General features: G+C 44.8%; 1 protein-coding gene across 1 annotated transcript in view; it reads left to right on the top strand.

Moving 5' to 3' along the window:
* The window catches only part of DCP1B (decapping mRNA 1B), a 344394-nt gene extending 340044 nt beyond the window's left edge, over positions 1–4350 (top strand). The window contains exon 9 of the mRNA XM_069628640.1: positions 4109–4350. Coding sequence (XP_069484741.1) covers positions 4109–4189 — 81 coding nt within the window. The 3' untranslated portion in view covers positions 4190–4350. The remainder of the gene's footprint in view (positions 1–4108) is intronic.
* The last annotated feature ends 8780 nt before the right edge of the window (positions 4351–13130 follow it).

The following is a 13130-nucleotide window of genomic DNA, read 5'->3' as shown; positions in this document are numbered from 1 at the left end:
TAAATAAGCCTTATAGACGGGTTCCATTATCGCAGGATAATGACCCACTCTTAAGGTATTGTCGGAGGATAATCCAAGGGCTAAAAGTTAAAGAAGGCTTACTATCCCAGGTGGTGGTGTCCCTCCCGTAGTATAGAAGGGTATTGGAACATGCATAGAGCAGTGTGACTAAAAAGGAATGGGTTTATTTATTTTTTATTTGTGTGGGATAAGTATACACAAGTGACTAATAACAAACGGTCTGCATTATGTGAGGGATTGCGGTTTTAGTTTGGGTTATTGGACTGCACACATTCCCGTGTGCCTTTACACAGCTTATGACAATTGATTGCGCTGCTTTTCAGGCTGATGCAAAAATCTGAATGAGGTCTACACCAGAGATTATAGACTGGTTTCTGATTGGCCGAGAGGTCTGTAATCGAATACACCTTCAAATATAGCGCTAACCACTGCTTATGGGGGTGTACAGGGCTAGTAACTACCGGCCAACCCGAGCCGAAGTAGCAGGTGGCTCACTAGTATTGCACTGGGATGGACCATCTCCCACTGTGATAAAACAAATGTATTCTGGGAAATTGCATTCTTGGCTTTCATGCTTGCCCAGTTTCCCTGGAAAAAAAAGTAAACCAAAATGACTGCCATGTGAGGAAGGGGAAATCCCTTCACTATTTCCATAGTGGACATGACTTAGGCTTAGGGAGCTGCAGGATGCCTGAGCCGAAGCCGGAGAAAAATTAGCCTGGAAGGGAGGGATGTAGGTTGGGAAGGCAGAGAACTCCTAGCAAGTGGATCCACGGGGTGAGGAGCGAGGACCATTAAGGAACACAGAGAAAATGGCAAATACCCGAGTTGGGGTGGCGCAGATGGCCGCAAAGAGGGCTGGTCACTCAAAGTGTCTGCCCGCGTTTAGCACCATCTGACTAGTCGATCCATGTCCCCTGAGTGCTATTGAAAGTTAATGAATTGTTACAAACAAGAATAATGAGTAAACGCTTTGTTTTGCAAGGCAGTGAGTGCAACTAGAGGAGAGTTGTCAATTGCATGAAATGTTTCACAGTACAGTCCTATCAGTCAGGGCGATTAAAGTTGTGAAAGGTGAGTGCTCTGTAGCAACAGGAATTATGTGCTCAGTGTGCTGGATATGAAAAATCTGCCGGTTTTTTTTCTCCCCTTTAAGCCTGCCTGGAGTTTTTTTTTTTTTACAAAAACATAGAAATTCCAGGTATATCTGTAACCTTGCAAGATCACCAAGTCTGCCAGGGCCACCTTCGGTGATCTTTCTCTGTGCAATAGATACAGAAACATACAATAAGGTCTTGTTACCTTCTCCCACTTCCTCCCACCCCCCACCCCTCTCCCACATCTCCCACCCAAGACCTCAGAAGTAAATCGCACAAGACCTCTGGGCTTTGTGCATGATCGATCTACGAGTTTTTCTTTTCTGAAGTCCAGAAGCTCATTGGTGCAGGGGAGCCAGAAAGCCCTATCCACTTGCAGAGATCAGTCAGCAGGTTTAGTTCCATGTTTTAATAATGTGCGAGAGGTTTAGGTGCTATGGCCAGTCACCAATAGTTTGAACTGCTTCTTACAAATTCATTAAGGTGGTTCTGCAGGCCGATGTTCCATTATCCCTGCAACAAGCTCCATAGACTTGGGTGTTTCCAAAAGCCTGCAAAGTCCTCAAATAAGCTATCTGGGCTTCATGGCTGGGTAGATTACCTGTACACAATGCTTTCCTATGGCCCCTTCTTCATACACCTTGGATCTTTACCAAAGTAATAAGTGGTTGTGTTTACATCACCACAGCATACATACCGACTTCTACACTAAAGCCCTCAAATAGCAACGTGATCTCTTCAGCAGGTGCCATCATTAAACCTTTGATCTCAGTCACCTAGGCTGTTGCAACTTTCACCCTTTATTAGAGTTGTCCTGGATACACCCTTTGGCTGTTCACCACACATTACCGGATTTTGTACCTTAACATTTCAACTATACAAATCTGATCCTTCATCACGGGCGATGTATGGCTTCTAATAATGTATTTCTTATATAGTGCTACACATCCATAGGTCTCCTAAAGAGTGGTACTCAATATATCGCCCTAGGAAGGATGAAAGGCTGAGTTGACCTTGCCGGGATTCGAACCTACCATGGCAGTCTTTGCACAGATATCAGGAGCAAGCACTTGGCTCACTTTGCTATCTGATCTTCTACGTTTCCAGGTGGTCCCCCTCATCATTCACCTAATGCACTACACACTGCTTGTCTTGGCATCACATTGGGATCAGGAGATTTAAACACCAGAATTTATCTTGATCTCCCTGGAAGTGGATACACCTCTGGAATGGCGGTCATGGGCAAACCACCACCTTTTGGATACTCCTTCCTTGTTTCAGAATTGGGGCATCTAAACTGCGACAAATTTTTTGGGTATTGATGGGAGGTCACCCTTGGACCTTGTTGATCCACAGCCTATGAAAACCATCTTTCACTTTATATCTGAGCAGAGTAGTCTTGGTCTTTGAGGATAACACTACTGCAGTTATTTCATTCAACAAACCAGTGATGGGATCAGGGGTTTACTCCACCCAGGTCTATCTTCTAGAAGTGAGCTTTATTAATCTGGCCACTGGACAAAAGCATGACATTTCGGCCAGGTATCGCACTAGGGTCATCCACCCCCAGGTGGACAGCAGTATGATTCATGCTTCACACTAGGGGGGGGGATCTCCCCAAGGACAGGGCGTTTTAAACCTGGCATTTTAAACGCAGAGGGAAGCTAGCAATACATCTATAACAGTCTCTGGGGTCAATATGCAATGTGCACATTCTTTGACTTCTGAATGTATGTGCTATACAAAGATCTGCAACCCTTGTGTGATAATCCTTGTATGTGTTCCCCATATGAGATTCTGAACAACAAATGGCAGTGTTTGTACCTCTTAATATCCCATTGTGATCTTTGTACAGCTTCCTGCAAATACTCTCCTAAATTAACAAATTGAGATGTGAAAAGCTCTTTAGAGCCATGCAAGTACATTTTTCTACTGGCAAAATCAATTTCTAAGTGAAGCGAGCTTGGGCCAAGAGTAAAATCCCCAACGTGCTTCTGATTGTTGGGGAATTCTAAGCTAATGCTTTGAAGACACGGTTTACAATCTACTTTGTCAATCCATTTCCGAAACAGAAAAGTAACCTCCTCCGTGCAATACATGTTTGTCCCACCAGAGGAGAACATTATTTTTTGGTTAAGGTCGTACTCTTCACAACCTCGGGGAAAGCAAATGTATGTATTTGCTATTGATTCAAACCATTTGTCATTGAATTGCAAGGGCCCTTTTTATTAGGCAACGATTAACTAGAACTGTACGAGAATTGTTTGCCATGTACTACTTTTAGCGGAAAGTTTACTAATCGTACCACCTATGGTAGAAATACTAGAAGTCTAAATATATGGCACTCTACCATTTATTTTGTAAATGTAGAACTATACAGTTGCTTCACACAAGACATTTTATTACAGCTTGGTTCCTTTAGGCTGCAAGTGCAGACAAGCAAACAGAAGCTTCAGACCTGATACAGAGTTGGTATTCTTAAACTAAGGGAATACCCTTAAACCTCTGTTTAACTGCAACGGGCAATGAAGAAGTTATGCCCTATTTTGGTCATTGGGGTATGCATGTAAATGGCTAGTATACCATAAAGCAAATAAACGCAATCTTGTTTCTGTTGAAGCTCGGATACAGCACCAGTGAACCTAGAAGCAATGCTGCGAATCCCAGCATGGCACAGGACCAAAAATGTGCATGATTAATAGCAAATCCCTTTGCCAGCTGTGCCATCAAACTATAAGAATATATAGGTTAGGCTTCGAAAAAATACTGTGCTCCAGTGCTACCTTTTACATTGTTTTATACCATCTCATCGGTTTGCGTAATCTGCTCTCCACCAGAATCAATACTCCATATTGTCCTTGTTTTCTTTAAAACACTGATGCACTAAATGTTCTCTACAGAGTTCTGCTTCTTCTTGAATTAGGGTGCCGTGTCATCAAAAACTTTATTATAAAAACAGGGTGGTTAATAAAAATACGTTTGTTTTTCAGAATGACGACCATTTCTTGAATGCCATCTATGATGCCTATCTCTCCAGCCTGAGGAAGGGGTCGATGAACAAGAAAATGTGACAAAGATTGATAATAAATATATTTTTATTTTTTTAAATTAAATTCCATGAATGCTTATCTGAATTTCATGCCTGATGCACTGCTGCAGTGAATAACAAGTAGCATTGAGAAAAAAGTTGGTGATTTAAGAGATGCAAAATAAACAATCTATAACATGGCAATGGCGTGAAAGTGGTCCTTTGTCCTGCTTATGAGGGGTTCTAGAAAGCAGTTTCGCAAAGCTTCCGGCAAGAGTCCAGGAGTCTTAGCGAGATAAAATAGGGTTTTGTACAAAAGACTCTACACTCAATCGTGTCTATGCTGACAGTAGTTGGTTTATTGACCCAACCAAAGGTTGCACCATTATCGACCAAGGACGGATAAATGTTTGAGCCCAATGCAGGGGATTGTATACCGGTTACCTTTGGTACTATGTCCTGTCCCAGTAACTCCAAACTTGTCGGTGATCCATCCAGATGGGATGGAACTAGAGCTTCTGCACAACACAACCTCCATTTTATTGAACCAAAACCAATGAGAATGCATGAGCCCCCTGGCCTAGCCCCACCATTAACTACCCACCAGCATCACCCCGAAACCACCTCCCCACATCAAGCCAGTCCTTTTTTCTCTGTTCTAGTGGAACTGAGCACAAGCAGGAAACTTTTTTTCCTGTCGGCCTCTAAAATATTTTCACTTCCATTCTGCAAGCTGCATTGCCTGGCTTTGCTTGGGGAATTTCTTCCATGTTGAAAAAGCATTTTTGATCAAATTGTGAGTAGCATGCACTTTTGTCTACAGCAAAATACGTTGGCACCTCCCCAATCCCATATGGCACTTCCCCATCCCGTATTGAAGGCAACACAGAGGTTGTCGATATAGGGGCACCAGCACCCACACAAAGGGGTCTCCCAGAACCTATTGCTAGGTTTCACCCTGAATACATCAGTCGAAGACCAACGCTTGGGTTAAAACGTGAGATGCTATTTCCCAGGGCATGCCACCTACTACAAGGTTCACCTTGTGGTCACATTGCAGCCGAAAGCCATATTGGAATCTAGTACTTGGGATGTTTTCCATGAGGGCATTGGCCAATTAAGCAATATGCCCCGAGCGGCGGCGGCATTACCGAGCCAGGTAATGCCCCAGGCCCATAGTTATATGCCCGATCGAAGCGAGGGCCTTAACGAAGGCCCCGGGGCATTACCTGACTCAGTAATGCCGCCGCCGCGAGGGGCATTTTGCTATTCGTACCCTGGCCCGCAAGATCTGCATGACCTCGGCACTAAAAGCATTTTTTTCTGTCCCGAAATGCTGCAGCGTTTCGGGATGGAGAAAAAAAAGAAAAAAAAAACAAGAAAATGGCCACCGGGAAAGGGAAAACGGAGTCCGTTTTCTCTTTTCATGGCAGCCATCGGGAGCGGACGCGCTGGGAACAGAAGTGTTCCCAGCGGGTCCGCTCCCGAAAAGAAAATGAAGAAGGTAAGTGAGGTTAGGAGGGGGATGGGGTAGGAAAAAAAGACGCACCAGAATCCCCAGCGGAGAATGATGGTATCCTCCAGCCGTGTGGAGGCGCGCAGCGGGAATGGCCCCGCTTCGAGACTCCACACGGCTGGAGGTTGGCGCGCTGCCCGCCGTGGACACAGGAGGCAGAAGGTGTAAGTGGGGTGTCTAGGGCAGGGAGGTGGGAGGAAAGGGGAAAGAAAAAAAAACCCTTACCTGAGTCCCCGGCAGGGGGGCGAAGGCAGCTTCTCAGCTGTGGGGAGGCTTGGAGCGGGGATGGCCCCGCTTCGAGTCACCTCATTGGCTGAGGGGCTGCCATGCCCCCTGCTGTGGATAAGGCAGCTGGAATCCCAGCCGAGAATCAAGGGATTCTCGGCCGTGTAATGACCCGGCAAGACCTAATCAGAATGCATGTTGCATTCCGCTTGACTCTCGCCGGGTAGTAATTGCCTAGATTTACTGGATCCTTGCTCTGGTACAGTTAGGGTGCAAACTAAGGGCACTTTGAGAAGAAAAATGTCTGATTAGGTGCGAGATGTACCTTGCGGTAATCGTCCGTGCATGTTAAAGCCTTTTATAAAATGGCAGCCAGTGCTAATGACTACACGATTTGGGCTTGTTAACAAAATAGTGGTCCATTGTATTGTAGTCATTTATATAGCACCTTTTCCCATTTGTATGGCGTCAAAGCGTTTTGTGGTGGGAACGCCATTGGGGAGATAAGTCCAGGTATGAGAACGTTTGAAGAGGAGGCTTAGGATGTGTGTGTGCATTTGGCCTGCATTAGGACTTGGGAGGGCTGTCTAGAGTCCAATAAACAACCCAAGAGGCTAGGCATGTGGACTAGCGCTGTGGGAAGTCACGACAGGGCGCTAGTGCAGGAGACTCGATATGTAGCCAGCTAGACCACAATTGCATGCAAAAGTGGTGCAGCCATTCAGTGCCATTTGATTAGGGTCTTACATCTGACCTGTTCTCTCTGAGAACGTTCCACCTATTATCAACATGCCCAACAGCGGCACCTGAACAATGATTAACTGGGAATGTTGAGGTTGTTTGTACAATGGCGACCTGTCTTAAAGCAGCGGAGTGGCTGTTGGGTGCCATTTTTATTTTTCTCTTTTTAGACCAGTGCAGATGACATGCACACTCTGCCTTTGTCTTTCCATGAGACAGTTGATGGCACTAAAGGTTCATGAACTTAAATGAAGGGATTTTTCCATTAAAATAAGCCAACCCACATAATTGAGTTCATAGAGCACTGGTCTCCCAATCCAAAGGTGAGGGCTAAAGTCAGTCAAGCTGGTACCAGATAGTGACCCCTAATAAGGTGGATTTAGTCAAAGGGGGAAATTATGATTTCTGGGCATGTCTACTATATCACAGTGGGGGCTAATTTACTAAAGCACTGTCCCCTCCAGTTTCACAACTTGGATTACCCATACTGGTTTTGCAGCCCCTGCTACCTTTATCAAAGGTTGCCATGCTTCCAGCCGGGATCTCCACCAGTACCTCCCAATTCCTCCCTCCGCTGATGGCACAAGCTGCTTGGGACACAATATCTGACTCTCCAATTGCTATAAAAATGTGCAAGACAAGGTAAGTGGTCCGATCTTTGGAACTATCTCTTCATAAAAGTATGGAGGGAGCGAGACTACTTTTGGGGGCAGCAACACTGAGAAAAGGGGTCCAGAAGCTCTGGTATGCTCCTCATTTCATGAAACCTGCACATGAATAGCTTGACGTGCTCAATAGGCATGTCTCCTTGAAGATTGGTGGCCTAATAACACAAGAATTCCCTTACTACTAGTGGCGCCATGCTAAAGAACAAGTTATTATCCACATCATCATCAGCCCTGAATGAACATAGAAAGGAGTGCTGGACGTCTTTGGGTGTGAGGTCTACCACTTTGGTCCCTGGCATGAGGTGACGCAGTCCATCCTACTTTCTGGTGCTATTTTGCTGTGAATTATTTTATTTTGCCCTTGTTTCCATTGTCTGCGATTTCCATGCTCAGTGTGACCAGTTTCCTGGTTCCTCGTGTTTATCTCCTGCTCCCAGCCCCTGATTGGCCAGTTTCCTGAATCAACCGAAGCACAGGCCTAGAGCCGGCATTTCATTCCTCACCTCAGCCACTTTGGTCCCTGGCATGAGGTGGCGTGTTCCATCCTGCTCTCTGGTGCTATTTTGCTGTGAACTTTCATCTTTTGCCCTTTTTTTTCATTGTCGGCGCCTGTGCGACCCGTTTCCTGGTTTCCCGTATTTATCGCCCACCCCCTCTCCTGATTGGCCCATAGCTCCCACATTACACAGCTCACCAAGGCAGTCCACTACCCAGGCAGCCCCTCTGCTGATGGCCCCAAGGCAAAGGGCAGCTTGTGAAGAAGCCGCTCCAGGCCGTGTGCCCATGTTTGCCTGTGAAGCCTGCCGCACAGCCGTCTACCAACTCCAACTAGCAAGGTAACCGTGGTCCGGGCAGGGGGCACAGCCATTACTTCATCCCTTTTCCCGGTCTCATCTCTTAACTAATAGCTTGTAGTCTTATGCATTTAGCCCACGGTTGTATAGTAGCCATATCTCACATTTAGGCCAATTGTGCTAGTTAGCCATAGCTCGCATTTAGGCCAATCGTGCCAGTTAGCCTTATTTCACTTTTAGGTGAGTTGTGCTAGTTAGCCATATTTCACATTTAGGAGAGTTGTTGGCCATATCTCACATTTAGGCCAATTGTATTAGCTATATTTTGCATTTAGGCCAATTGTGTTAGCCATATCTCGCCTTTTAGGCCAATTGTGCTAGTTAGCAATATCTCGCACCCCCAGTGCCACAGCCACTGCTGCCATACTCCTATTCTAAGGCTCCTCCACTACTACTATGATTCACATCTAGATATCCTCCCTCAGCTACCATATCCCTAATCTAGGTGCTCTTCCTCTGACGCTAATGGCTGCACTCTGGCTCCAAATAGTAGCCACCTCTGACATAACGAACACTATATCCAACAAATGGAGCAAAGGTAGGCAACCCCCTCCCATCCCCCAACAAGCCAAGCGACCCAAGAAAAACTGAATCCGCAATTAGCCCAGCTGGCGAGACAACTTTATGGTAAGAAAACAGGACACCCCACTTGGTCCTGCCCAATCGTCCATTCATCTGACTGCTAGGCCCCCCTAGCTAGAGAACACCAGCCACCGACTCTGACTGAACCACACTCCGTATCCCCAACCACCACTAAAATAAAACCCGCAAAGGAAACTACCATTAAAAGGAACCGAACTCCAAACAAAAACTACAAGCCAAACAAAAAAAGCAAACTGAACACAGGAGGGCTAATGCCCCTGTAACCCAAATAGCCCAGACACCAGCAAAAGCTTCAAAGCCCACCCTGAGGACTGAAAAGTAGGAATACTACAATACCAGCCAGGACCGCCTGTGGGCTGGAGAAATGAGATCACCCACCAATGAAATTAAAATATAAACTATACAATTTTGTAACCCCGGGAAGACATTCACAACTGTGAGAGAGCCTGAAAAATCCTAGAACAACAGACTATGCCAAGGCAAAGAATTAGTGCGATGTGAGAGAAAAGAACAAGAAAGGATAACCATAATAGGACCACAATAGACCTCCACTCCACCAAACCCCCCAGCACATAAACAAGGTGCCAATTCCACCCACGACCATCACAGGAACAAGAACGCCCCAAAAACAAGACCAAAATCACTATACCTTACACCATACCTCACAACAAGCCAGAACAAATGCCCATACACATCAGCAGGATACCAGGACTCTAAAGGAAAAAAGGCTAAAACAACTAGAAAGATGGAAAACGACACCCTCACTCCATATATCACCAAATTCCGAAGGAACCACCTCCAACACCATTTTGAATCGGAAGAGGCCATGAACCCAATAAGAAACCTAGCCAACTGATTTAACGAAGAAACAAGACCACCAGAATACACTCAACAATCCAAGGACAACAAGGAGAACCGTCAACAAGACAACCCAAAGATGGAAGCCTGGACAAATAAATCAAATCTAACGTGAAACATGTACGGCAACCTAACCGCCACTAGATCACTGTCGAAACATGCGACTGAGGTCTATGACCTACTCTGCGACAGGGGAATTAACATCCTATTCATCATAGGAACCTGGCTAGCCGAAAACTACAAACTCATACTACACCGCTGCCTACCGGACCACTTCAAATGCAAACGGGCGGACAGAAAAGGAAAAAGAGGAGGAATCGCAGTCGCCAACAAGGAACACCTAAAAATCAAAACAGCCAACCCTCAACACCCAGAACTGTGAATCTTTAGTCCTTCGCCTTACCACGGACCCACAATCAAACCTCACATTTATACTATTCTATTGGCCACCAACCTATGATGCAATTTTCAGACCCGTCCACAGAAGGAGTCACAAATCTAGCCATCAAACATGATTATTTGATAATTCTCAGGGACTTCAACATATGGTTAGAAGAAAACGCTAACGCGCAGAAATCATTACTCAAGCAACTTGAGACCATGAGCCTTAGATGGAGGTTAAAAGGAGCAACAGACACAAGAGACACTCTGGACGCAATCTTCACCAATAAAAACATTATCACAACAGCACCGCCCATCCAATTATTATGGAGTGACCACCTCATTATTCCTTTTGTGATCTAAATACCATCAATTGCATCTAAAAACCACAAAAATACCAACCAATTTGGAAAATAATGGAAATCTATCAAGAACAGTAACTTGGAAGACAACTAGAAACCAGCAACCACATTATGGGGATGCAACAGATGTATACGGAAAAGCAAATCTAGTCCAGAAGGATCGCAGAAACAATTGACACCATCTCTCCTGAAACGCATCACCCCATCAAGAAAGCTGGCAGTGGCTAGATGGTTCAGGCCACACCTTAAAACAATGAAAAGAACAAACCAGAGGCTAGAACCAGAATCGAGGATAAACTATGACCAAGACAAAAGAATAAATTATTTATTACAAATCCATACAAAGCAGAAATTCTAACTAAAAAAATAAACAGTACGAACGCTGGATTCCAAAAGTCATTAACACTCAAAGAGAACTAATCAACATCGTAAGCAAGAGAAACCCCCCTGGATGCAACAACTCGCCGGTGCCCTCACAACAATTATGCAAGCTCGCAAATCACTTCAAGAACAAAATCACCAGCATACAGTTTCATACAAAGCAGACCAATCGACCAGACACTACACCAACCCCGGGACCAGCAAACATAATTAGCTGCTTTCCACAAATGACGAGAAGAAAACTACTAAGCTTGGTAAAAAAGAGCTAAAAGGCAGGCTCCCCAATGGTTCCCTGCCCTCAGACATCTATAAATCCGTCATCACACAGGGCACACTATCGGAATAATACCTAAACCTCTTCAATCTATCACTTTCTACAGGATAGAGTACCAAAAGCATTCAGAACAGCATACACCAAACCGTTCAAGATTACAACAGGCAATGTGTTTGAACATTCCATGCCTGGTGAAGTTATTAGAGGCCTATGTCTCCGAACAATTACTGGACCACATTGAAAATAATCAACTACTAGACCAGGCACAAGTGGGCTTCAGTCCTACGAGAGGAACAGAGACCGCACTAGTCTCAATTTGACGACATAATGATGAACGCAGACTCATCACCAAATCAGCACTGATACTACTCGATCCCTCAGCAGCCCTCGACACCGTGAACCACAACTTCCTAGTTAAAAGACTGGAAGAAATGGGACTCACTGACCCAGCGATGCTCTGGATCGATTCTTTCCTGTTGGAGAAAACAGAAGCAGTATGCTTAAAGCCTTTCAAATAACACACAATGGCACATCACCTGCAGAGTACCTCAAGGCTCCTTCCTATACCTGCTACTCTACAATATTTAAATGACACCGCTGATTAGCCTCATCAAAAGGCATGGACTAACATGCTACAACTACACAGATATTACGCAAATCATCTTCAAATTCAGTGACATAAAAGAGAACACAACTCTAATAGTGTCTCAAGCAACCCTACCAATGGATGAACGCAAACGACCTCAATCACCCAGACAAAACGGTAATCGTGATTGACCCACCTCAGCTATCAACTTTTTGCCCTCAATGCAAGAGATCTCAGCCTATTAACAATAATGTAAATATAAAATCGAACTTTAAAGCAGCTATAAAGTCTGATGTTAAAGGGTGGGAATGGCTGCAGAGATTCTTACCAACACAAGAAGCACTCAATGAAGTAGTATGATAGTGAGTTGGAATACCAGAGGGGTTTCGCACTTGTTAAAGAAGGGCGAGTCAATGGCTAAACTGTTGTGTAGTTACATATTTGCCATCCAAGAGACTTGGGTAACCTTTGATATTGGGATTGATGATATGTGGTCTTCCAATCAAAAGCAGTGAAGGGTACTGCAGGCCGCTCTAAAGATGGTCTTATGATTGGAGTAGGGAACAACCTCAATCCCGCTTTAGTGTTGCCAAGGGACACAGGAGGCAACGTTTTGACCATTGATGTACACATTAAAGAAGGGCGAGGGGTGCCATTACAACTGCTGTTCATAAATATTTGCCCCCCCCCCCCCGGCACTTGTCTTTCTGAAGAAGTTTGATTATCTAGATATAATTAAGGCACAGTGGGGAGAGTTGGCTGTTAATTACGCAGTGGTAATATGTGGAGACTGGAATTCTAGATGTGTTGACAAGAAGCAGTGTGCTCCACACAAAAACATAGCTTAATATAGTGCAATGTCTCATAAGGCATCAAATGCTTGTGGGTCGCAGTGGCTCCTTTAGTTGAAGGAATTTGACTTGACTTTGCTCAATGGTCGGGCCTTTGGGAGACCGGTCGGGTAAGCCTACGTGCTCTTGTGGGACAAAGGTCACGTTGGACTACTTTGCCGGCAATAAGTGTTTGTTAGAACATGTAAATGCTTTTAGGGTCTTAACAAATAAGTGCAGTGACCATGCCAGTCTTCTATTGGACATTCATTTGACTAGAAGTGAGTTAGACTCCTTCAAGTGTGATGACTTGGTGCCAAATAGTGCAGGGACCAGGCTAAGTTGGATCAAGGTTAAAATCACGAAAATCTGTGCGACCATCATTTTTACCAGGGTATCTTTGACTGGCATGAGCTAAAGGGTAAAATTGCTAACGACATGGAAGAATGGCACAGACAGATTGCACACAGAACTAGGGTTCAGGGGGCGGAAATTAAATGTGGCCAGTGATGAGCAGAACACAAATCTTTTCACGATTAACATACAAAATTCCAAGCGTATTAAACACAGGGCTATTAGAGTAGCTAAGCTGAGGGCTGACGCCAAAGGCTTGACAGCTGTAGTAGGGGAATTGAGAATTGAGGAATATTGGTCCTGGTTAAAATATTATATGGCCAATATTGCCAGGACCAATTGGGAACGGTT

The sequence above is a fragment of the Ambystoma mexicanum genome, chromosome 12 (genome assembly GCF_040938575.1).
Source record: "Ambystoma mexicanum isolate Mex_15411 chromosome 12, UKY_AmexF1_1, whole genome shotgun sequence".
Classification (NCBI taxonomy): domain Eukaryota; kingdom Metazoa; phylum Chordata; class Amphibia; order Caudata; family Ambystomatidae; genus Ambystoma; species Ambystoma mexicanum.
This window is presented reverse-complemented; position numbering and strand designations above follow the sequence as displayed.